The 24,885-nt window shown below is 58.9% G+C and overlaps 3 protein-coding genes across 3 annotated transcripts; 1 reads left to right on the top strand and 2 right to left on the bottom strand.

Annotated features, from left to right (window-relative positions):
• Nucleotides 1-435: 435 nt before the first annotated feature.
• Nucleotides 436-20,753, bottom strand: THITE_2171303 (uncharacterized protein). The gene is made up of 4 exons (XM_003656649.1): nucleotides 20,465-20,753; nucleotides 19,563-20,390; nucleotides 19,274-19,513; nucleotides 436-458 (listed from the first exon to the last, which is right to left on the bottom strand). The coding sequence occupies exons 1-3, from the start codon at nucleotides 20,685-20,687 to the stop codon at nucleotides 19,473-19,475; spliced, it is 1,092 nt and encodes a 363-aa protein (XP_003656697.1). The 5' UTR covers nucleotides 20,688-20,753; the 3' UTR covers nucleotides 436-458; nucleotides 19,274-19,472.
• A 226-nt stretch (nucleotides 20,754-20,979) lies between these two features.
• Nucleotides 20,980-22,039, top strand: THITE_2121694 (uncharacterized protein). Its single transcript, XM_003656648.1, has 2 exons — nucleotides 20,980-21,403; nucleotides 21,461-22,039. Exons 1-2 carry the CDS (start codon nucleotides 21,119-21,121, stop codon nucleotides 21,785-21,787), a joined length of 612 nt encoding a protein of 203 aa, XP_003656696.1. The 5' UTR covers nucleotides 20,980-21,118; the 3' UTR covers nucleotides 21,788-22,039.
• Nucleotides 22,040-23,300: 1,261 nt separating this feature from the next.
• THITE_2121689 (uncharacterized protein) lies at nucleotides 23,301-24,636 on the bottom strand. Its single transcript, XM_003656647.1, has one exon. It carries the CDS (start codon nucleotides 24,382-24,384, stop codon nucleotides 23,578-23,580), a length of 807 nt encoding a protein of 268 aa, XP_003656695.1. The 5' UTR covers nucleotides 24,385-24,636; the 3' UTR covers nucleotides 23,301-23,577.
• Between the last annotated feature and the right edge of the window lie 249 nt (nucleotides 24,637-24,885).

Raw genomic sequence — 24,885 nt, 5'->3', positions numbered from 1 at the left:
CAATCTTCAACCGCCCCCGCTCCCCCGGTCCGCCCCATCCTTGCCCACCGTTAACGCTGACGTTACACTCCGTGTTACACCCCGTTCCACAGCCGAAGCGCCCAAGCGCCTAAGCGCCCCCGGCCGTCCGGGGCGGCCCGGGGGAGTGTGGAGGGGGGAGGAGGGGGAAGGGAAAGCAGCGTGCTCGGGAGTCGTTCGGAAGAGAGGCGCTGAGACAATGACGGACGGACAGAATAGCCGCCGGATGCTAACAGTGCTGGGGCGAGACGAGGTGTTAATTGGCGTTGCCGTTGTCGGTGGGGGAACATTGGGCGTTGGGTGTTAGGCGATGTCGTGACACGGGGAGGATCTGCTTCGCCTGCACCTTCTGTTCATCTTCCTCTTCTTCTTCCTCTTTCCTCCTCGAGGCGGGTTCACCCGGTGATCGGTTGGGCAGGTTTTTTTTTTTTTTTTTTTTTTTTTTTTTTTTTTTTTTTTTTTTTTTTTTTTTTTTTTTTTTTTTTTTTTTTTTTTTTTTTTTGAAGAAGGATCGTCCATGCAGCGTGCAGGTTGCAATGCTGTTATTGACTCTGATCCGTTCAAGGTTCTCGAGTCTGGGCGCGCTGGAGAGAGATCTCCAGGGGCGGTATGGCAGGTTCCAGCCAGCACAGGAATTGTTTCATGGGGGTTTCAACGCCGGGCCGATCATGGCTGTGTGCAGGCTCCTACGCGGGAGGTAACCATCGGCTTAGTAAACGGAGAGCCACAGCCAGGAGCGAGGAAAGCACCGGTTGGTCATCTTCAATGCTTTTCTATTATTCGCAAGCGGGAAAGCTTGCTGGTGATGGGTGCTGCTGGCTGAGCCAAATAGCACCAACACTCCCTGTCCTTCCATCCCGAGAGCAAGCGGCTCATCAGAGCTGGACGTCACTCACCATCCCTGAGATGTGTCCTCTGCGAATCCCCGTGCCCATGCCAACGTACAACTGCTGGTTCTCCTGACTCCCCTGCTCGTCACCCATCTTCCGCCACCGTTCTCAAATGATACACGCAACGCCATGCTCGCCATGCTAGCCAAGGATTCTCACATCCCGCCCGTGCAGGGAGTGGGAGAGATGACATGCTGAAATTGAAACCAAATCGCAGGGTATATGAGAAGAAATAAGAAGATATAAACCATTTCTGACCCCACCGGGCGTTGCCCGGTTGTTGATGCACTATGTACGATTTGCGCTTTCGCCTCGTCTCACTCGAGTCCATGTCCAACCTCCTGCGATAGTCTGAGCCGTTCAAGATCCCATTGCCTTCGGTCCTGTCGGTGCATGATGCGTTGGTATCGTCCCAAAAGGACCGGGGACAGGGCCGGGTCGGGTTCGTCGAGATGGCACGGCGAGGTCGTGAGAGAGGAAAGCCGGAGGTTCTGGCAGCGGCGAGTATTCACAGCATGAAGATATAGACAGACACTGTTGTTTGCTCATGTATCATGCAGCCGTGCTCTAGACACGCGGGCCTCGCGGCGCCCGTTGCGGCAGAGTCCAGGGCTTCGCGCAGATCATCTGTGTTTGACCAAGTCAGCGAGGACTTCCAGCTCGGCACTTCGGACCGAAACGTACCTCTCCTTCGCTGTACGCCCAAAAGTAGACGCCCATCCCGATGAGCTGGTAGATGGCGGCATTTGTTCCCTGATACAACAGCGCCGCGGCGAGGGCCGTGAGGGGTAGGACCGCGAGGCGGGCCTCGAGACTGCGGTGGAAGCTGGATCCGGCAAGGAAGCTCAGCGGCCACTCCCATGCGAGCAGGATAATGCCGAAGACGAGGTTGATGGTCTGGAGAATCGGTATCGGTTTAACCGCGGGATCCAGCGTCTTGGTGGTGAAGTCCCAGAATACCTTGGGCCAAAAGTACCCTTCAAGTGCGGCAGCTACTTGATCTGCGAACTCGTGTTAGCAATCGCACAGCGACACATGGCTCGCAACCATCCCAACACCGGATACCTACAGGCTGCTGCCGAGAGGACGATGAGCCTCGCCCAGTGATTCTTGATCAACCTTCCCATGATTCCAAGCCAGAAGGGCGGCCGAATCCCGCCGTCTTCAATGATCCCCCGGGTGACCCAAGGTTGCCCACTAGTCCCTGTCTCCTTGCCGTGTTCCACAGAAACCGCTGACGCTTTTCGTCGCTCCCAAGATTATTAAACACCGGATCCCCTTTTAACCAAAACGATATCGAGGAGCCGAGAGACGAAGCGGAAGTGCCGAGACTAAACAACAATACTCCGTACAGCGTAAAGGCCGAAAGAAAGGAAGGCGAGGTGCCGGACCTGCGAGTTGGACTGGACCGGGATCCAGGAAAAGGAAAGGAAACAAAATCGTCGATCTGAAAGAAGGCTATCGACCAGCGGCGGCGAAGAAAGAGAGACGAAGCAAAAGGAGGCGGAGGAATGCCGAGATGCCCACGGCCGGCGGGGCGGTGCTAGGTTGATATCGGGTCCCTCGCGCTCGGCCGGGGGAGACAACCCCAAACGGCGGACGGGAGTACGGCACTCGCCCTGAAGGGCTTGTACCGGGACCCGGAGGCTCGTGTATCAGATGAGTGGCCGGTGGGTCGATGGTGTCTCGCGTGTCAGGTATGATACTAGAAGGTGTTCGCGCGATATCCAAGTTCGGGTTATCTGATCTATCTCCACGGCAGGCATCCGAGCGAGCATTGACGGGGATCCCAGCTATTCAATGGGCCAGATGTTCCGGATCGAGGGCTAAGCGGCCCTTGGGCTGCCAGAGACCGAGGCTGACTGGGGCCTGAATCAGACGGGATCAGATGAGGTTCTTTGGCGGTGGAGCGATGTGTCGCCGGGTCAGTAGCGGGGTGGTCCTCGCATTGAATCGCGATGGAGATCAGACGAGCTCGTCCCTGTCCCAAGGGGGAGGTTTGAGGCAGAATGGGGCGTTTGGGCCTGTATGTAATGTGTGGACGGATCGGAGGCGGCTGCTTGATCGCCAGACTTCCGGGACCCTGCGTGTTTAAGAAGCGACAGGGTATGTTGCAGGCCAGACCGGCTGCGGTGCCTGGCAGTTCGGCGAGAGACCTGGCCTGGTCCCGAAGGGGGTACCATGCGACGGGCGTGTAAGTCAAGAGTGGAGCTGCTTTTGTGGAACTTTCCCTCACACCCCAAGCGCAAGGGGGGGTGGAGCCAGAAAACGGCAACGACGCAACCTTATTTGGGGGAGGGAAAAAAACGGAGGGAAAACCGAGCTTCATCAGCAGAGGAAGAGAAAAGCAGAAGGATTGGGACAGGACAGAACCATGTGCTGTCTCATGAGCAGAACCAGCCACGGCCGAGACCGCCTGGGCGCCTCCGCGCAAGCAACCGGCAGCCAGTCCCCGCACGACCGACTGCATCGATGGCGGGATGCCGCCTGGGGGGCAGGGGGCGGTTCGCAAAACAGAGGAGCAGCCAGGGCACCTTTAGACCCCACCGCCCCGCTCACCGCACGCCTCAGCAGCTGCCGTCGCTGGGCAGCAGAGCAGCGCTGGGCAGAACCCGGACCCGATCTGGCTGTCTGTCTGGACGGTCCGTCATTTAGTTAGGGCGAGCGAGCTTGGCCGCTGCCCAGGCTGCGGGCGCGATGCCATGCGAGCTGCCGCAAGCTTGCATCACCCCCGCACGTCGTCCGCGGCGCTCTGCTCTCATGCTTCCGACCGACATTTCTGCTTCCTGAACGAGTCCGTCGTTCTTCCTGAGGGCAGAGCAGAGAAACCTCAAAAATGACGACTGGGGACTGGCGGGCGTGACGTGAGCCATTACCAATCAGGTGGTCCCCCCATCGTGGCTGGTACAGCGCTCGCTTGGGTGCTGGTGAAGAGCACGGCGGGTGTGGTCGACTTGCCTTGTGATTGCCCTGCGAGGTGTTGCGAGGAGGACGGGGAAAGGTGTGCTGAGATGCGATTGTATGGTGTGATTGGGTGTGCCGAGGGCGGCTACAGGCCGCCTCCAACCAATCAGGTTTCAAGCCACTTCCCCTGTGCATCAGGAGCCGGGGTCCCATTGCAGGGCCCCTCCTGCTGCCTCCCAGCCAAGAACGTGCATCGACCTGTCACCCCTTGCGCTTCGGCACCAGCGTGAAGTGACAAGGCTAAAGCTTGAGTCCACCAGCGCCCCAAATACATACGTCCCGACTCACCACATTGGGCGACAAGAACAGCACTATCGGCATCGCTACTGCCGGCCACTGCACGCGATGACTGCGAGGCAGAAGCAGTCCGAAGACCCGTCCGTACCTAAAAATTCCCAATCGTGCACCATTAACTCGACAGTCGATAGTACTGGAACTCACTGACCGTTTCGTTATGCGCAAAACTCTCATGATGCATCAAAAAATCTGCTGCCCCTAGCATGGAAGAAACGTCGCAGCTTCAGACGGCGGCAAGCCCATAGCTCCCCTCGTCTGAAGTCTGAGACCGGCTCCGGATCTGCTGAGGCACGAGCTGTTTGAGAAGGCTTGGCCAATGAGCCCCATCAGACAGCGACCCACAGTAACTGACCGGGCTGTAACCGCTGGCCGCCCGCTTCAAAGAATCGAGTATGCGACTCGCTCGCCCGACAATTCGGATGTCAATTGGATGGTGGCATTGTCGGCCGGCCGCCATCGTTTCCGGCGGCGCAGACTGAGGCGACGCCGTTCATCCTTTTTGGTCAGGCTCCGTGTTACTGTGTAGTTAATCTGCGGTCATCGGAACGTTGAGATCTCTCCACGTGGTGAGGCTCTGCGCAATCGATATTCTGATATTCTGACGACTCGAGACCGCGACAGCCGATTGCTTTGGTCTCGGCACCGGCCGCCGGTTCGTTAGCGGCTTAGGTGTCAGGAATTCGAATTCAGCTAACATGACCACCCTCCCGCAAAGGAGCAGGTGCTGAGCATTTTTGTATACATACATAGCCGGCCCGTCCCCAGCCTCCGCCGTTGCTTGCATATGCACATCGACTCCTTGCTGGCCGCGATGCAATGTTGATCGAGCACAGAAACAGCGGTTGGGTCCGCGATTGGCCTCTCTTCGCGGGAGCAAAATGGCCGAGCCAATCAGAACGGACGGCTGGCGTCCCTCTTGCCCAATAGGGTTTCCAGCCTGCACCACTTCTCAAGCGAGCCGACTCCGGTCTTCATGGCTGGCCTTGGAACCGTTATCACCCTGCACAAGCGCAACGCATCACATCACCCGATTGAACCGGGCTATTTTTATCCATCACGCTGCTTGTCCAGACTTGCTCTTTTTTTTTCTCGCGAAGGCCTCCATATCATGGCCAAGACCCCGCGGTGGATGTGAACAGGGCATCAACCCAGTTCACTGTTCCCTGATGCCAAGGCCCTGACTGCGGCGATTGCTCGGTGGTTCGGCAAAGCTAACGTACGGATTACTCTAACTACTTCCAATATCTCTCTACCTGGTTGCTTGGCGAGCAGTGCGTGGTTTCTTCAACCTGGTCTCCCGGGTTTCTTCAAGCTGATCTCCAGGCCGCGAGTTGCTAGGTTTGGGCCGCTACGTGTTGGAAAGGCAAATTCGGCCGTGAGGCAGCGCGGGATATTCACTTCTCGACCCCAACCCTCCATACACTTCCAGGTTTGCCCAGGGAATAATCAATGCTTCACCGCCGGTGCCATTGCCTGCCGTGCCGCCTCACTCACCCCGCACTTCTCGGCTGGCAGGCGAAGGTGCGTTGACCGGGTGCGCCACAACCGCCTCGTCACGGAGACTCGACCGGGGGGTCTCTGCCATGGCGAATGGTGAGGTTGTCATATCCTGGTTGTCATCTGCTGATGATGACGACTCAACGCTCGGTTTCCCCAGAACGGGAATTCATCCGACCGACTTGGCTGCTGTTGTTGACACTTGTTACCTTCTCACGGCCAACCCGAACTTGGAGCGGGTGACCGTGGGGAGCGAAATCTCAGTACGGAATAATCAATCTCAACGCGAGCCAATGACGGAGGTCATGTGTTCTCTAACCTATCAGATCCCAGAGAGAAGAAGAAGAAAGCTGTACCTATTGGCCAACACCTCGAATCACCGGAATTGGCAGAGCTTGAGCACTGGGTTTCTAATATATATACTACACAACTGCCCAGATTTTTCCGGTTACTGCGATGGTCCTTTTGGCTACAAAACAGGGGTCTTCCTTAACTAATTGTTATTATACTCCACCTACTAGGCCGTTAACAAATAACAGGTGCAGGGTATATGACTGTTAGCGATTTTTCTTTCCCCTTCCATTGGCTTACGGCTAAATCGTCATTTCCTTTCCCCGTTGTTTTGTTTTCCTTTTTCCTCTTTTTCTCTACGCGCCTGCATCGTGGGCTACGCGCCCGCACCATGAAACCGAGGGAGCCGTACATAGGTGCCTAGGCAACTGGGCCAGCCGTAGGCAGGTAGGCATCTGGGGGAGCCGTACGGAACTGTGGGAGCCGTACGTAGGTGGGCATCTGGGGGAGCCGCGGCCAGGTGGGCACCCGGGCCAGCCGTACGCAGGGCATACCGCGGGCGGCACCGGGGCCACAACGCGGGCACCGGGGCCAGAACACAGGCACCGGGGGCATACTGCGGGCACCGGGGGCACAACGCGGGCACCACGGCTACAACGCGGGCACCGGGGGCACAACGTAGGCACTGGGGGCATACCGCAGGTACCGGGGCCACAACGCGGGCACCACGGCCACAACGCGGGCACCGGGGGCATACCGTGGGCACCGGGGGCACAACGCGGGCACCGGGGGGCACCGGGGGCATACCGTGGGCACCGGGGGCACAACGCGGGCACCACGGCCACAACGTGGGCACCGGGGGCACAACGTGGGCACCACGGCCACAACGCAGGCACCAGGGGCATAACGCAGGCACCAGGGCCACAACGCAGGCACCGAGGGCACAACGTGGGCACTAGGGGCATACCGCAGGTACCGGGGCCACAACGCAGGCACCGAGGGCATGCCGTGGGCACCGGGGGCATACCGCGGGCACCAGGGGCATACCGTGGGCACCGGGGGCACAACGTAGGCACTGGAGGCATACCGTGGCCACCAGGGCCACAACGCGGGCACCGGGGGGCACCGGGGGCATACCGTGGGCACCGGGGGCATGCTGTGGGCACCGGGGGCATGCCGTGGGCACAACGCGGGCACCACGGCTACAACGCGGGCACCAGGGGCATAACGCAGGCACCAGGGCCACAACGCAGGCACCGGGGGCACAACGTGGGCACCAGGGGCATACCGCAGGTACCGGGGCCACAACGCGGGCACCACGGCCACAACGCGGGCACCGGGGGCATGCCGTGGGCACCGGGGGCATACCGCGGGCACCGGGGTATAACGCAGGCACAACGTAGGTACCTTAGGCAACTGTGGGAGCCGTAGGCCGGGAGGCAAGCCGTGGGCCAGCAGTTCGCAGGTAATGCAGGTAGCCAGTAGTAACAGTAAGCAAGTCATGTGATGTAAAAATGCAGACAAAACCCACGAGCCCGCGAAGCGGGCTCTAAACCCCTAGTTAACAAACATGTGGCAGCACTTGCTAATGCTTTGAAAGACCCAACGATGTTCACGACTGGGTCAGGTGAGTTCGTCAGGAATTTCTCTAGGCGAAAATGTATAATTAGTATCCTCGAGACCTAGCGCCGTCATTGGACTCTCCAAGACGGAACTATTAAGAGTAGCTTGCATCTGTCGCCGTATCACCCCCGGATTGGTAAATGCTGACAGAGATCTAATTCTGTTCTTCAGTTCGCTTCGTCCCTCTCAAGGGTCGTAAGCAAGCAACATACACTGCAACGAGATCACAAAACTGCTAGTTATTTCGGTCAAATCCGCCGTCTTGATCACGCCAAGCTTATCACTGTCTCCGTCGATCGCCCAAGCAAGGTCTCTTCGTCTGTTTCCGTTCGCAGTCCCAGCTTCCGACTCTAGCAACACCATTCCATCTCACATCTACTCCATGCAGCCCGCCATCTAATGGGACTCCCAGCCCCATCCAGCCATCTGTGTCCCCCACATGCACCTTGCCACACTCCCCACGTCAACCCCCATCCGTTGTTGAGCTTCCCACACCGCAAACCCAACAGCAAACAAGCAAACCGACCAGCCGCAAGCCCTCGCCGCCATCACCCCCCCGTAGCGAACTCATACCGCCAGAATGCCAGCACCCCTTCCCTTTCCCCTCCCCCTCCCTCAGCCTCCCCATTCCCATCACCATCCCCATCACCATCCCCATTGTCTCCCCGCCCAGCCAACAAGCGCCTCACCAGCCGCCTCCCCTCCTCCGTTCCCACCCCAACAGCCAGCAACTCCCTAAACCCCATGAACCAGCCACCGGTCGTCAACAGCTCCACGGCCCGCCCGCTCAGCGGCGCTGTACCGGCCAGCCCCGCGCTATCGCTCCCACGGTTCATGCTGCCGCCGTTGCTGCCACTACTGTTGCTGTTGCTGTTGCTGTTGCCGTCGTTACTCGCGCCCCTGTTCCCCGCGACGCAGCAGTGCGGCAGCAGATCGCGCGCGGCGTCGATCGGAGGGGGCCAGGGCGGCGGGACGGACGAGGACGCGGACGCGGACGCGGCGGCGGCGACGAAGGTTTGCAGCGTGCTGGGCAGGTCGGCGGGCGTGGGCAGCGGGAGGATGGGCAAGGGGGTGTTTTCTCTCTGGAGCCTGGACGGACGTCGGGAGCCGGGTAGGTTAATCGGACTGTTGCTATTTTTCTTAGTGTGGTCAGGCTAGGGACGTACGTACGTGATGTGGAGGGCCATGAAGGCGGGCATTGCTGGTGGGGAGTGTGGTTGGGGCTCGTCGTCTTGGTGGTTCTGGTTCAGGAGAAAGATGAGGGCGGCGTTGCGTCCGTTGCGGAGGCGGTGGAGGTCTTGGATGCGGGCGAGGGTATGGGGGCTGGCGGTGTCATCTGGGCAGATGAGCAGGAGACGGAAGACGTCGTGGTCTTCGGAGTATGCGTGTGGGATGGTTAAGGAGAGATCATGGGTGCCTAGATGTGCTTCTGTTTGAGGTTAGCAGGTAGGTAGGTGAGGTAGCTCGAGGCCGCTTTGTTTTTTTTCTTTGGCTGAGCGCCATACCCCTCCATCGTCGTCCGTCGGAATGTAGAAGCTGAGCTGCGGTTGAGGCCCACGCTGGCCGCTGTCTCAGGCTCGAGCAGACCAGATGCTTAGGAGTTAGCTCATCAGTTGGATAATCCATGGCCATCCCGATTAACGTAGGATCCAGCAGACATCAGAAGGGAACGGTGTTGAGTGGTCTTTCTGTCTATTTCAGTAAAGGAGATGGTATCGCTTCTATCGCAGCATGGGTTGGTTGGGAGAAGGGTTTGTGCGCGCGTGCGGACTGCATCGGCGCTCCCTCGCACCTTCCTCGTCAACTTACAAGTAGGCCGCCAGCCTGCGGCAGGCCCCGGCTGTCTATCGCTTTCCGGCTTTCCCGCTCTCACATCGATACACACCTGCTCCATCGTACAGACGACTCGCGCAGGCAGCAAAACAATAGCACCACTCAGATCTGATCTCCCTCAGCCGGCCAAGGCTCGGGTCGGCGGCGCTGCAGCAGGCCGAGGCGATGGTGGTTCCTCGTTCGCTTGGTGTTCAAGCCGCTGCTGTTGGGCTGGGGAGAAGAGGCTGTTTCGTCTTGGGGTCTTTGAACGCCCGTAACGCTTCCTCGATCAGGGCGACCCGTTCTTGCTGCCTCCTCTCCACCTCTTCCAACTCTTGCTCCTTTATCCTCAGCTCCTCCATCCGCCTCTGAAGGTCCTCGATCATCTCCTTGTTCTTGTCCGGCTTTTGAGACGACCTCCAGTATTCGTACACGATCAGGCCGCCAGCAACAGCTAGGATAAACGCATCGCCTATGACGTCGGCAAAGAGATCGACCGCCTTGGCCTCGGGCAGCGGCCTGAATTTGCGCTTCCACACGCTTTTCGGCGCCTCCTTGGTGGGATGTGATTCCCGTGCCGTCGTCCCGTATTTCGCACGGAGCTCCTCTTCCTTCTTGACTTGCGCCTCCGTTTTCACTGTGGGCGCCTCGGCCTTCTCCTTTGCTCGTTGCTCTGCATCGGGATTTCGTAATAATGCGACCGACATTCGCATGTTGATCTGGTGGATTACTTGGCCGTACCGCGCGGCAAAGGCTCGAAACCTGGGGTGCTCGTGCGCTTGGTGTTTGATGTGGTTCTACAGCGCAGCTTGTCATTTAGCGCATGCCAGGCTGCTGAGGACTTGGGGAGTGGACGAACCGCGCCGTATTTTGAAATGTGTCGCACAAACAGCGAGGCAAGCTTAAATAGCGGTAATGGAACCATGGTATAGGGGCAACGGCTTGCTTGGGGCGATCGGAGGAGGGTGGGCGTTGGTTGTGACTCGAGTTACGCAGTCCAAAAGACCCAGGGGTGAATGGGGGAGACAGTACGGATGTACCGGCTTTCTGCTTGGCAGTGCTGACCGGGAGTTCACCGAAGTAGGCCGCGGAGGAGCGGTGTGTTAGTTGCTTCCAAATCACAAGTTCAATTCACAGTTCAACCATCTTCGCTGCGATGTTGAACTCCGTGCATGTGTCGAAGATGGAGCTGTCCTCGGCTCTGGCGGGGAGCAGTGACGCTGTTGGCAGCCAATGGTGTTGCGCCAAATCCTGGTTCCTGGCTGGTCCACAGAGCTTAACAGGAACCCCTGGTCACCCTCATCTTGTGTTGCTCCGACAACTGCGGCAGGCAAAACAACGCACTCCAATCTTGGACCCCAGTTTTGCACATTGCAAGTCAGGTCAGCCGAACAAAACGTTTCCGCCACCATCGGCCGACGGGATTGATCGCCGAAACTTCGTTTGCCGTCACCCAGCTCCGCTGCACTTACCAGGAGTTGTTGATGCCAGTTTCGTGTTATGCACTGCGTTGTTGATGAGCGGCCCGGCCTCTTTTGCATGAAGCAGCCCATCGATTGTAAGTCGAGGCGCGTGTCTTTTTTCTGACTCGCGTGTGCCTTCGTTTTTGTTTCAACTTCTCAACATCAATATCAGTGCCAGGCTTCACAGCTTTTTCTGAGCTCGCTTCCGGCCTGTGCCTCGTGCCGTCGTCCGCACTATCCTAACAGCAAACAACAGATTCCAGACAGTGATTCTCAGAAAGCTGCAGGCCCAACAGCGCCTACAAGAGCCGAACGAACGGCGCGCCCCCGAATATCCCGAAAACCGGCTTCCCCAACGAAGCGATGGTTATGAAGGGCGTCGACATGGAGGCGTTGTCCCCTCGGGATGCTAATGCCCAACGGCCCCCACGAGCGCCCGAACTGAAGACGAAAGCAGTCGCCCAGCTGAAGACGGCAAAAGACAAGGAACATCCCCCGCCGCCGCCGAACCATGTCGTCGAGCCGCCAAGTTCCGACCGCAAGGAGGGTGTGGTGTACCAAGTGGGCAAGCTTCTGGGCAAGGGCGGCTTCGCTATCTGCTACGAGGGCAAGGCCGCGGGGGCATCGAAGCGGGTTGCGCTGAAGATCGTCAAGAGCCAGATGCCGACAAAAATGGAGCAGAAGGCAAGTTGGCCTGTTGTCCTCTCTCTAGCGAGGACCTATCGCACTGACGAAAGATCTGTTCTAGTTCCAAACGGAGCTGCAAATCCACTCCAAGATGCGCCACCAGAACATCGTCCAGTTTCATCGCGCCTTCACTTTCGAGAATTGCACATATCTCGTCCTGGAGCTGTGTCCAAATGGCTCGCTTATGGACATGGTGAAGCGTCGCAAGGGCTTGACCGAAGCAGAAGCGCGATTCTACACGGTCCAGATTGCCGGGGCCATCAAGTACATGCACGCCAAAGGCATCATCCACCGCGACCTCAAGATGGGCAACATCTTCCTCGACAAGTACATGAATGCCAAGATCGGCGATTTTGGCCTCGCCGCTCTCCTCCTCACGGGGAAGGACATGCAGGTTATGCGGCGGACCACCCTGTGTGGGACGCCCAATTACATCGCTCCCGAGATCCTGGAGAAGGGCAAGAAAGGCCATGACCACATGGTTGATATTTGGAGCCTGGGGATTATCGTGTAGGTCCGGTCCAAAATGTGCCATCGACCTCGGGACGAGCGTTCGATTCTGACGCCGATTAGATTCGCGATGCTCACATCCAAGCCGCCCTTCCAATCATCCACGACCGACGAAATCTATCGCAGGGCGAAAGATCGCGACTACGAATGGCCCTCGTCCGAGACTTCACAGAAGAACATTAGCCAGGAGGCTAAAGACCTTGTAGCCACCATGCTCCAGGACGCCGACAGGAGACCGGACCCCGACACGATCGTCGCCCACCCTTTCTTCACCGCCGGATACATGCCGGCCGCGTCCGACATCACCTGCAAGTTGCGCGAGCTGCCGCCTGACAGCCCCGCCTTCTACGAACCTCTTGGCTCGGAGGCCCAGTTGGTCAATATTCAGAACGTCCAGAAGATGTGCCGCGAATGCGGCGTTGGGCCGTGGTGCCAATCGCAGCTAGTATTCAGAAACATCTGGAGGGAAATGGCCGAGGAGGAACAGAACGGGCTTACCCCCGTTATTCCCCTGGCCGAGGGTGTGGTCTACCGGCCGTTCGATGAGATCAAGAATGAGCAAAAGCTCCAGGCCCGGCTCGCGGCGCAACAGATGGCCAAGCAACAACAATCATCGTTACTGTCAGACAGGACGGAGGACACCAGGACTTCCGACCAACCGACTCCGGCGCAGAGGGTATCATCCGGCCTGCTGCGCGCTCCACCTCAGAGCTTCGCAGCTCAGCAGAGAGCCCAGTACAAGCCAACAACCACCACGGCTGTCTCGCGGCCCAAGACAGTCGCGGAGCCCACCCCGAGGACAACCGTGACTTTGCGACCGCGGCCTGGCCGGGAGACGGCCGCAGCATTGCGGCCGCCTGCAGATGAGGCCGCTCCGGTCACGAGGATGTCAACCCGCAGCCTCCGCAGCCAAACTGCATCAGCGAGAAGCCAGCCGATTGCCGGTTCCGAGAACGCAGCTGCCCCGCCGCGACGGTCAGCCTCTACAAGGGACAAGGAGAAGCGGCAGGAAGAGAGGCTGTCTCTCTTCAGCCCATCTGAATATCAAGAAGCTGTCCCGGGGTCTGAGCCGGATGTCGTGCTGGAGCGCCTCAGGAAGCTGCAGGCCGAGCTGGAGAGGGCACTCAATGCCCGCACCATGGCGCTGATGTCCTCGCGGGACAAGACGCCACCTGTTCCGCACATCGTGGTCAAGTGGGTCGACTACACCAACAAGTTTGGGCTGGGCTATGTCCTGAACGACGGGAGCGTCGGCTGCATTCTCCGCAGCATCCCATCACCAGATGGGCCGAATCCCGGCATGTTGCCTCCCGCTTACCTGCTAGTTCACGACGCCGAGCGGCACTGCATGCGCCGGGATGACCCGACGTACGCCGCTAGGCACCAGATCGTTCCGATGAAAGAGGGGATCTACTTCTACGAGAACAACGGAGAGAGCGGCATCTCGCGCGTCCGGGTGCCTCCAGAGAGCTTCATGGTCCCGGTCAATCCTGACGGGACCGCCGGGAAGCTCTCTGCGGGCCGAGACATCTACGACCACCGCAAGCGAGAACGCATCGTCCTGTGGAAGAAGTTCGCCAACTACATGATGGCGTACGGCAGGGAAATGGAGAGCCCCACGCAGACCGAGGAGAGCGCCATGCGGGTTCCCACCATCACGGATCCAACAGCCGCCCCTGCCGACGTTGTCACGTTTTATCAGCGCTTCGGTGATGTCGGCTGCTGGATGTTTGCCGACGGCCACATGCAGGTAAGCCCGCCCCCGCCGCTCTGCTGCTGCACCCCACGACCCACGAGTAAGGGTTTCCCGCGCTAACTCTTCTTTTCTTCCCCTAGTTCAACTTCCCCGACCACACCAAGGTCGTGCTCGACGCCACCGGAACCTGGTGCCACTTCTGGCACCTGCCGCAGGACGCGGCGCAGAAGCTGCAAGCGACCGGCGTGCTGGCCGAGTCGGCCCTCGACGACCGCGCCGTCCTGTCCTACCCGCTGCAGACGCTGCTCAACTTCGCCACCGTGCCCAAGCAGCCCGCGTCCTCCCGCAGCGGCAGCGGCAGCGGCAGCGGCAGCGGCACGTCCTCCTCCACCACCACCACCACCTCCTCCTCGTCATCGTCCTCCTCCGCCTCGTCGCGCCGCCGCCCCGAGATCAGCCCGGCCCTGCAGGGCATCCCCGCCGCGAACCAGTTCCGCGCCAAGATCGAGTTCGTCCGCGACGTCGTCCGCGAGTGGACCGCCGCCGGCGGCCTCGGCTGCAGCGACATGAGCCGCGACCGCCGGCTGCGCTGGACCGGCGCCCGCGAGACCATCCGCGCCAGCGGTGGCGGCCCCGGCGCCGGCGGCCATGGCGGTGGTGCTGGTGCCGGTGGTGCCGGCGGCGTGCCCGTCCCCCCGGCCAAGCATGTGTGGGTCACCATCGGCGCGCGCCGCGGCGACGCGCGCGTCGCGTGCATGGTGGATCCGCGGCGCCCGGCCGAGCTGGGCGAGGATATTGACGAGTCGAGGAAGCGGTAGCGTAGCGCATTGGGCTCCGGGTTCGTCGTTTTGTTTTTTGATGATGATGAGGGGTTGTGCCGCGTTGGTTATATACATACGTACATGCATACATTCGTGCGGGCGAGCGAGCGAGCGAGCGAGCGTGTGTGCGTGCATTCCTAACCCTGAGAGACGGACGGAGGGAGGGAGGGAGCATGGCGCCGGCGGCAGATGGCATCCGGCTGCTGGCTGCTGGCGTCCCTCTGAGATTGTTGGTTTGGTGGTTTTGCTCTACTCTCTGTTGTCCTGTTTGCTTGGCGCAGGTGCGTTAGGGGTGGGTTGGGGAGGGGGGCCTCCACGAGGCGGTATGGACCTCGTTATGGGAACTTGATACGACGACGACGATGACAACGTGAACGCCTCTCTCTCTCTCGACTCGACTTTTAATTTCTTTTCTTTTTGTTTAGGTTGCCAACGTTGGGCGCTGTGGGAGGGAGGGCTGGTTGGTTGCTTGGCTACTACCACTAGTTCAGCGTGTGGTTGTACGCAGGTCGTAAGGGTGTGTGTGTGGGAGGCAGAGGTCGTGCTTTGTCTTGCCGTGATGGTCTTTTTGTTTTTCCTTGTTCTGTATCTTCGTTTGTGTCGGTAGATAATGGCATTTTCTAGCCGTGTATGTACTACCGGGTGTCCGGGTTCTTTTTCCCCCATACGCAAGTATCCTCCTTGCCTGAGTGTATGTGCATTTGTTCATTTGCAGGAGTTACCCCCAAGAGGATTTGGCTGGTGTGCCAACCGGGCTGGTGCATGTACAGGTTTATATACGGTACATGTTGTGATACGCACACTACGCTGGTGCTGTCAGCGAAGACGCGGTTGCGTGGTCTGAGAGGTACTCGTAATGTCTGCCTCATCAGTGAAAATATCCGTGTCGAGTTGCTCTCTCGAGCCGTAGGGACAGCATGAACCACTAACTATCCATTTATAAAAGAGGAACACCGTTTATGGCTGGACTCTGCTATCTCGAGGCCATGAGTTCATCGAGTCGTCTCCCACGGACAAGTCATCTCGCACCCCTCTTGTGGCCATGGAGGTAGAATTCGACCATGCGTGGGATCTCTGTCTCTGCTGTAATCTGCTTGACCAAAGTCAGATGGGTAAATCCGTGTTTCTGGACATGAAAAAAAAAAAAAAAAAAAAAAAAAAAAAAAAAAAAAAAAAAAAAAAAAAAAAAAAATCAGAAACCACAGGCTGGCCAACCCGAACCAACAGTTACAAATCAGGGCCCTGGAGATATGCCTCCGGCCGGAGCCGGCCTCCTCTCCAGCTCCCACGCCGCCAGCGCAGCCTTGGAATTGGCGACCTCGTCGTGATCGAAGTTGTACTCCTCGAATTCTCTCACTTTCGGAATCAGGGTTAGCTTGTGCCATTTGACTCTCAAACAAAAGAAAGACCGCCCAACTCCGGCTTACTATCGACGACAGGCTTCCCGTCCACCCAATCCTGCCCTGCCAGTCGCGAGTACTCCTGGATGGTGTGTGCCCGCCCGTATCTGATCGACTCGTAGAGCTTGAGTCGGTCATGCACCTCTTCCGGGGGTGTCCCCGAGGGCAGCACGACGGACAGAGCTGCCGCATCCTCAATTGCCTGGGCTGCGCCCTGTGCTTGGTCTTTGTTTGTTGTTCCTGTTGTTAGTTGCCGCTTGTGGAGGTGCGCAGATGCCGGTGGCTTGCTGTTTGCTTACGAGGCAAAAGGGGGTGCGCTGCGTCCCCAAGGAGGGCCTGGCCGGCGATGTGAGCTGTGGTGAGGTTCACTGAAGAATCACGGGGGAGAGGACGAGGGCGGCGGAGGTAATTCCAAGCTTGTAAAGGCTGTGCGCAGTGCGTTACATACCATCTTTCCTGATACCCACGTGGGCAGTTTCTCCATGTCGAGTAGTTGCCATACCTGGATTGGCAATGTGTGTGCCTTCTTCAACAGAGCTTGGAGCTGGGGATCAAAGTCGCGATAGACCCAGAGAAGTTGCTCGAGGGTAGCCTCCTTGTGCCATTCTGGAGAGAATCAGCGCCTTGAGCCTGAGCATGCTACAGGCCATTGACAGCGTCCAGCCTTACCATCGGCGGGAAGGGCGTGTGACTCAACATCGGGATGTATGCAGACGAGGTTCAGCCATCTGTTGTTGTTGCACGGGTACATGACAACTCGTCTGTCATTGCCAAACCACATAGTGAACGTGTCGTTTCGGTTGACCAGCGGTGCGGTGATGGGATCTAGCTCGGCTGCCTCCCTGGGCATCACGAATCTGAATGCCGCTTTTCCAGAGCTAAAAAGATGGACATCACCGATCGACTTCCTCGCCGTGGACTATGCAGGTAGTTAGCAAGAATCTAATGCCTGACAAGGCGGAATAAGGGACGCACGTACGTAGATGCCGTCTGCTCCGATGATCACATCGGCGCGGTATTCAGTCCCGTCCAACGCGGTCACGGTTCCCAGCCGCGGATTGACATCGATGACGTGACACTTTGTGACCAATTCCACTGGCGGCCCGACCTCTTCCTGGGACAAGGCAACTCTCTTCAGCTCCTGATAGATTTGGGCGCGATGGACAAGCTGCCAAGGGTGCGGCCACCGCTTGTTGGACTCAGTCAGGTCGACATCCTTGATCACCTGGCCATCCTGGGCGCGTTCCACAAAGCGGGACATGAGGCACTCCCCGAAGGTCTCGGCATGGATGCCCATCTGGCGAAGGATGCCATTTGCGTTGGGGCAGAGGTGAAATGCAGCGCCGGAATCGCGGGCGAGTTCCGACTTCTCTAAGAGCTGCGTTTCCGGGGGGTCAGTCATTCTTCGACTGGGGGTCAGTGACTCGAGGAGTTCAGACCAAGACTCTGTGGCCGTTTCGCCGGAGGCCGATGGCAGCAGTAAGCCCGCCAATGCCGGCTCCAACAATGACAATGGTCAGGGGCCTGGGGTTGGCTGCTGCCGGGGATTCAACTGCCGCGCTCATGTTTGTCGACATCAAGGATAGCAGCACAACTTTCGAGGGCCGTCCGGCACAGGCAAGAAGACGAGGTCCAGGCGCAGATAACCAAGCCGGACAAGTAAGTGTTGGCTATAGTTCACGAGCCAGACTGATGAGGTTTGATAGGCAGGTATGGTAAGGAGCATTGGTGGGGGAGCTCCGAGGTAGCACGAGCTGTCTTGTGCATGCTTGAAGGTCAACGTATGAAGCTGTCACGACGTGGATATGGCAAGTGAAATTGCAACAGCAGCAAATACATGGTGCGGTCAAATGCGTGAGTTCAGGGGCAGTGCGATGGACGAGCTGGACAGAGAAAGATGCCATTCATCCGAAACGGAGGGAAGGGACCGGCTGGGGAGAGACCGGCTCGACTCGCTTCGGAAGGCATACACGGAAACCACGAGTCGGAGTACCAACATATGCATGGCCATTAGAGAAACAAGTGTTAGCCGCAAGCCACGACTGTGCACAACGCGTTGTGTTGCACGAGGATTCTCACAAATCGCTGTGTTCTAGAGGAGACACGTCCAAATTACGATATATGACTGGCGGGGACACAGAGAGAGGATGTTATCATCTTCCTCCCCAGCGCGAAGCTCAGGCGCCGGACACAACCAGAGAAGCAAGACGCTCAAGAGACACAATCACAGCCGTCAACTGGCTGCCACCGAAATGCCCACTTCGACTACCACGCACCATCCGTTGACCGCCCTTTAGCAACCTTGTGCCTCCCTGACAAACAGTCAGACCGCCTTCCCGCCTCTTTTGTGTGTGTGGGAGAGAGAATGGAGGGGGGGAAATGGAAAAAAAAAGGAGGGGGGGGGGGGGGTTACTATCTCTCGTCACCACCTTCCACAGGCTCAGCAGAAACCGCAGCTCCAGGGGGGTCAACACCCCAGAGCCGGAGCGGGATGGAGGCCCGCAGTGTGGGCGGAGGAGGACGGAGGATGGTCCCTGCCACTACGGCGGCATAGGACCAACCTCCGGGCTCCTCGTCAGGGAGAGCCGACGTCGTCTGACGGATGGAGGCGTGGGTATGGGCGTGCGGGTGAAGCGGCGCGGCTGATGGGGAGATCGTCGCCTGGATCCCCTCTTGGGTTGGCATTTGAGCAGCGGGGGGGAGGTGGGGAAACAGCGGCGGCGCCTGCCGCTCATCGCTGAGGTTCTCAGGGAGGGGAAGGAGTGTCGATCTGCGGTGGGGTCTAATGGGTGAGGGGTGAAATAGAGGAGGGTTGTTGTCGTTGTTGTCATGGGACTGGGGACAAGGCCGGATCGGCCGTTGTTCATCAGGCTCGTGGCCAAGTGCCCCCGAGCTGACTGAATGTGGGCAATGGCGATTGCTTGAACGAGTAAAAACATTGGTGTCGTTCGCAGTCCGTGGCAGCGGAGCAGGCGTGGTCTTGTCCACGGGATCGGACCCGAAAGCCTTTGGGCTGGGGGTGAGTCGCTCAGGAGTGCTCCGGGAGTCTGCCCCTTGCCAGTTGACGGACCGGAATATGACAACCGACTGGTTGGAAGGAGAAATCAGGATATCCTGACTATGGCGTTTTGTCTCTGCATCGGCATCAGGAGCTGATGTCGGAGTATTCGATTGGCTGCAGTGGTTCTGCCTGGGAGAGTTGATGAAGCTATTCGGCGACGCGGACTGCTTCCCTGAGCAGCCAGAGCTCATCTTTCCGACGTTCACAATGGTTGCCTGGACTAGCACTAGCAGCTCAACAGCTCAAGCTCAACAGCTTGCATCGAGCACACTTATACCCTTTGGATAGACAAGGGAAAAGGGAATACCCAGACGGACCTCAGGGACCAATCGGAACGGCGATGTGCGCTTGTTTCAGGCAGGACAATCAAATCGAGTTCAAAGCAACCGTCTGAGAGACACAAATATCTCATTGATTATCAGCTCGCCGCTTCTACGTGTGTCTACAGAGTCCAGATGACAACACGTCCGTCGACCCCGCTCGCTGCATTTGGTCAGCAGCCTGAACACCATCAGAACAGGGTAGGACATACAGCTGAACTTCCTCACGGACGCGCCAGACGTCTCGTACGGCCGGATCATGGTGATGGTGTTCTGGTGGACTGTCTTCAGCTGCGTGTCGTCCTTGACCTTGCCCTTGAGATCCATCTGCCTGAACATGTTCAGCGCCGACTCCTCGCGCTGGTCGCCGAGGCCAGGACGGCCCTTGGCCTCCAGCGCGCCAGTCAGCTGCCACCCATTGATGCCGCCCCGGAAGCGGAAAGCCTCGCAGTCATGACCGGCGGCGATAATCTCGGACTCGCCGTTCCAGATCAGGCTCATGAAGGGCAGCAGCTGCGTGTTGATGCTGATGACCGCCTTGGGCGGCTGCTCGGGCGCGCTCGGGTAGACGACCGTGATGCTGCTGTCGTGGGCAGCATACGCGAGCGCGTCGCCGCTGGGGGAGAAGGCGACCGAGTGGATCCAGCCGGCCGAGTTGTTCATGTACTCGCCGCAGACCGTGTTGAAGGGCAGCCGCTCGCCCCAGGCGGTCGGCTCCGGGCGCGCATCGACGCCCTTGATGAAGCTCGAGAAGACGCGGGCGTGCGCGTCGGTCGAGCCGGCGGCGAGAAGCACCGAGTTGGGGTGCCAGCCCACAGTGGTGACGGTGCTGCGGATCGGCTTCTTCAGGTGCTTCGACACCCACCAGTCGTTCTCCTGCTCGAAGTAGCAGACGGCGATGAGCCGGTCTCCGGAGCCGACGGCAAACTTGGTCTCGGACGGCGACCAGCGGACAAAAGTGGCGGCGCGATTGATGCGTAGCAGGACCAGCGTCGGCTTGTACCCCTGCGGGGTGGGCTCCCATACGAGGGCGTTGCGGTCTGCGGCCGGTTAGTCGGAGTGAGCAGTGCCGGCTTGGCCTGGCTTGACGGTGGGTGTGGCGCCGACGACTTGCCCTGCGAGCACGACACGATGCGGCCCGAGTTGGGCGCAATGTCGACGCTGGTCACGGTCTTGTCGTGGCCCTTCAGCTCGTCCTTCAACTTGAAGGCATTGCCGACCCGTCCGTAGAGCTCGACGGTTGTGTCGCGGGCGATCGCCAGCGTCTTTCTGTCGGCCGAGAACGAGTGGTCGGCGATTGGATTGTGGAAGAGATGGTGGACCTCGGGCGCCGCCATTCTGTCCGGCAGTTCTTGGGCGCGATAGGAGTGGCTCTCTACTACCGCGTAGTCGGGTTGAAAGTCGTTAAGTTAGGTGTTGTGCGGAACGGGAGGAGCTGCGCTTCCCTCCTCGGTGTCTCCAGGCTGGCTGACGTTGATGGTGGGGCTTGATAGTGGGGGTTGCTTGGCACTGTTGCAGTGAAGTGGCCGCTAATCAATAGCGTTACTTGAACGGGCACCTTGGCGTGCCGCTTGCTTGGCACACCTCAGCCACTCAGATCCCCAATTTTTCGCTGGAGCTCATCCACGACACAAGACACGCGACTCGGGACTGAGTGCGGACGACGGTAGTCTTGTCCAGTGCTGCACGTTGGGCATCCAATCGGCACAAATATCGCGGAATCTCCTTCTCACGAGCCCGAGCCCGGAAGCGCGAAAGCAACGCGACAATGGCCACGCGCAGCGCGCCCCCGCCGGGCCTCCCAGCAAAGGTCGCTTCGGTGCCGCCCAACCAGACCCTCTACGTCACGAATCTCCCGTCAGCCAAGATCCAGAAGGAAGACCTCAGGACGGCGCTTTACATGCTGTTCTCAACTTACGGCTCCGTGCTTGACGTAGTCGCCCTCAAGACGATGAAAATGCGCGGACAGGCCCATATCGTGTACAAGGACATCCAAACAGCGACACAGGCGATGCGCTCACTCGACGGGTTCGAGTTTCTCGGTCGTCCGATGGTGAGCATGCTGTCATTGGTTCGGTTTTGCGTGCAATAGCCGGCTGACCCGGGCTAGAAAATCTCCTACGCCAAGTCCAAATCCAACATCATCGCCAAGCTCGACGGCACCTTCAAGATCCCGGCAGCAAGCTCGGCGGCCCGAGTCGAGGTAACCGACCTTCAGCAGAGCATCTTCAATGCCCCCGTGCCAGGATCCTCCACAACCGGCGCGCCCCCAGCAGCGCCCGGCCTCCCCTCCAAGCCGCCAGGAGGCGCCGACCACGCCGCGGCCGATGCCGGCACTCCCGAGAGCCGTGGAGTGAAGCGGCCGAGAGAAGAGGAGGAGCCGGAGGAAGAGAGCGACCAGGACGTGGCCATGGAGGAGGAAAGCGATGAAGAATGATACCCCGCCCATGCACGTTAGCAGCAGCCGTGGGCAAAGGAAGCGTAACGGACGCCGGGTGTGGCGATCCGCTCTGCTCGATCTATGATTCCAGCGCCATCTCGGCAGGCACCCAGAGCCCAACACATCCACCGACCAGGCCGAGCCACACCATGAGGTAGTTCTCCATGGAGCAGTCAAACCTCGTCATGGCCTCGCCGAGCAAGCAGGGATGTACAAAGAAGGAGGGGACGCCGGTAACTGGGTGATGCTGCGGAAGAGAAATGGTGTGTGTTAGTCTAGAACCTCGTCTCATGTACAAGGATGCAGGACCACGCAGTTAACAATCACCATCTAGCAAGGAGCACAACATCTGCAAACACCGCAAAGAGAGGCAAGGGACGTACGTCGATCGAGATACCCCCGATCCCACCCACGCTGCTGCGCAGGCCCTCCTTGTACTGGTCCGGCACAAGCCGCCTGAAAACCGTGTCGATGTGCAGCGGGGATTCGCCCGGGGGGAGCTCATGTAGGCTGAACCACAGGCAGGGCACCTGGTATGTCGGGTGGAGGTGTATCTCGTACCTGACCTCGCCCACGGTCGCAGGGGCGGCCGGGCCGGGGCCTTCTTTGCGCACGACCGTCTGAAAATTGTATTAAAATCATGAGACAGGGTCGCTTACACGCAAAGAACACCGCAATCGCGTCTCTCCCGAAACCGAAACCATATAAGTGTACGCAAACAGAACGTACCTGCTCACGATCCGCCTCCTCCGCCCGCACCATTTCCCCATCCCCATCCCCCACCCCATCGTCTATCTCCATCTCCATCCCCACTCGCCCCGGCCCCGGCCCTCCATCCCTATCCCCACCCCCATCCCCAACCGACAACCCATCCAAACACCGCGCTAGCTCTTCCTCTTCCCCCCTACCACACCCGTCAGCACCCCCCTCCATGAGGGGCCGCACGATCTGGAGGTAAGTGCTGTACTCGGGGCCCAGCACGAACCCCCCGCCGCCGGGGCCGGCGACGCCGGTGTTGAGCGCGCGACACACGCGCAGCCGCCACCGCCGCCGCAGCGGGCCCAGCGTCGCCTTGCAGTAGCGCCGGTCCAGGTGGTGGCAGGCCTCGGCGAACTCTTCGCCTGTTAGGAAGGGGTAGTTGCGGAAGGCGGAGGAGGCAGAGGAGGAGGCCGGGGGTGGGTTGTGGTTGTGGTGGGGTTGGACTGGTGCGTGGTGATGGTGGTGAGATATCATGGCGGTTTAGGTCGACGGTCACTTGCGGGTCTGCCTGTGTTGTGTGTGTGGGTGTGTATATGTGTGTGTGTGCGCGTGGATTGCTGGATATGTGTGCGTGGATTGTGGTTGCTGAGATTGCAGGCACCGTGGGTATGGTGGTTCGGATGGCAGAGGAGGATTTGGGTTATGAATGAGCTCGGGCATAGCACTTAACGAGAATACGGATGTAAGATGGTTCTTCACTTGTAGGGTGAGAGCCGGCTTCGGGCAGCATTGAGCCTAAGCGGTGCTTAAGTAAGCATATCCTGAAGACGGTTAAACCATTGGTTGAGGAGAATAGGAGCAGGCACTCCTCGACTTGAACAGCGCATGATCACGGGCACACATCATTCTAAACAAGTGTCGAAATGCTTTAATTCTAAACAGGAATCTTGTGTTTGGTATCACGATTGAGAGCGCGTTCATGCGACACCGACGCTCGCATGTGGATCGATGGGCCGGCCCGGACATGGCGGCCCAAAAGCCGCAGCCTGTCTTTCGAGCAAAGCAGTCCCGTTCATGAAGGCAACACCTTAGCCAGGGCACCTACTTCCTCCCCACCTCGCTTCTCCCATGCTGGAAGGGCTGCTTTGTGGTATCGGCCTGGCGTCCAAAGGAACAGCCGGCTTCGGTTCGCTGGGCTTGTCTTCTAGTAACTCTTCGCCCCGAGACTCGAAATCACCTTCCGGCAAAGGGATGCGGGGCGGCGGCGGGGGTGGAGGAGGAATATCCCGAGTAGAAGTCCTGGCTCTCGTTGCATGCCTCCGCAAATGCGGAGGTGTGCGCGAGCGCTCGATCACCTTCGGCCGTGGGCCCAGCAAGCCGTTCCGTGCGGCATCCTCCACTACTTCGCGAAAGCCTACCGCTAGCGCTGCGTAGTGGGAAGGCCGCCACCACAAGAAGCCGGTATGATAGGAGACGATGTCGGAGAAGTCCACGAGCATTCCCTTGCCGGCCCAGTTGTCCCCTTTGAACATGACAGTCACGAAGCCAGTCGCGTGGAAGAAGTCGAGCTGGTCAAGGATGGTGTTGACTTCTGGGACAGAGTCGTCGGCCACGAACTGGTACACGATGGCCGGGTACGTCTCGCCGTCAACCTTGCACTCCCGGTCGAACACGCGAGCACGCTTGAATTGGGCATTGATCTCGCTACCCTTGAATTCGGTCCAGCCTAGACAGTCAACTAGTTGCACGTTACTGTTGACAGGGATAAAGCCTGGTGGTTGTGGCCGTGTTACCGCTTCGTCCGAGAACGCCCGGAGGTTGTTTCGTGCGTGCGACAAGGTCGTTGGCCTCGGGTGGATGTATATCTGTCGCCCTGCAGCCGCCGCTTTGGTCATGCTGGCGTTGATCATTTCCAAGAGGGAACAATTGATGCATTCACGCTCAAAAGCCCAGTACCTCTCCCCCATCGGTCGACCGTCCGGCAGAATGTAAAGCGGCGGTGGACGGTGGTTGAAATGGAACTGTGAGGCACTCCTGGTCAGAACATGCATGATTGTCTGAGAGCTCCACGAGGAAGATAAACGCAGGCTGGCGGCTTACGATCTTGACAGCCAAGGGCTCCATGCGACCACGGATTCGCGCCTTGAAAACCAAACCATCTTCTCCGTCTCCCAAGAATCTCTCCAGCTCGAGGGTGCTGCGGTCGGACTCGGGAAGCCGCCTGAGCTGCGGTCGCCTAAAGTCATCCCAACGTGACGGCGGCCAGCCTGTCAAGGGCTTTTGGGAGGCGAAATAGCGATCGGAACCCATATCTTCCAGAAGAGAGCCACAAATGGTATCCCGATGATGTTTCCGCAGAGCGCTTGCAACTGGTTTTGGCTGGGGCAATGCAGACA

This window comes from Thermothielavioides terrestris, chromosome 5 (genome assembly GCF_000226115.1).
Source record: "Thermothielavioides terrestris NRRL 8126 chromosome 5, complete sequence".
Classification (NCBI taxonomy): domain Eukaryota; kingdom Fungi; phylum Ascomycota; class Sordariomycetes; order Sordariales; family Chaetomiaceae; genus Thermothielavioides; species Thermothielavioides terrestris.
Note: the sequence above shows the minus strand (reverse complement) of the source record. Positions and strands in the feature narration are given on the sequence as shown.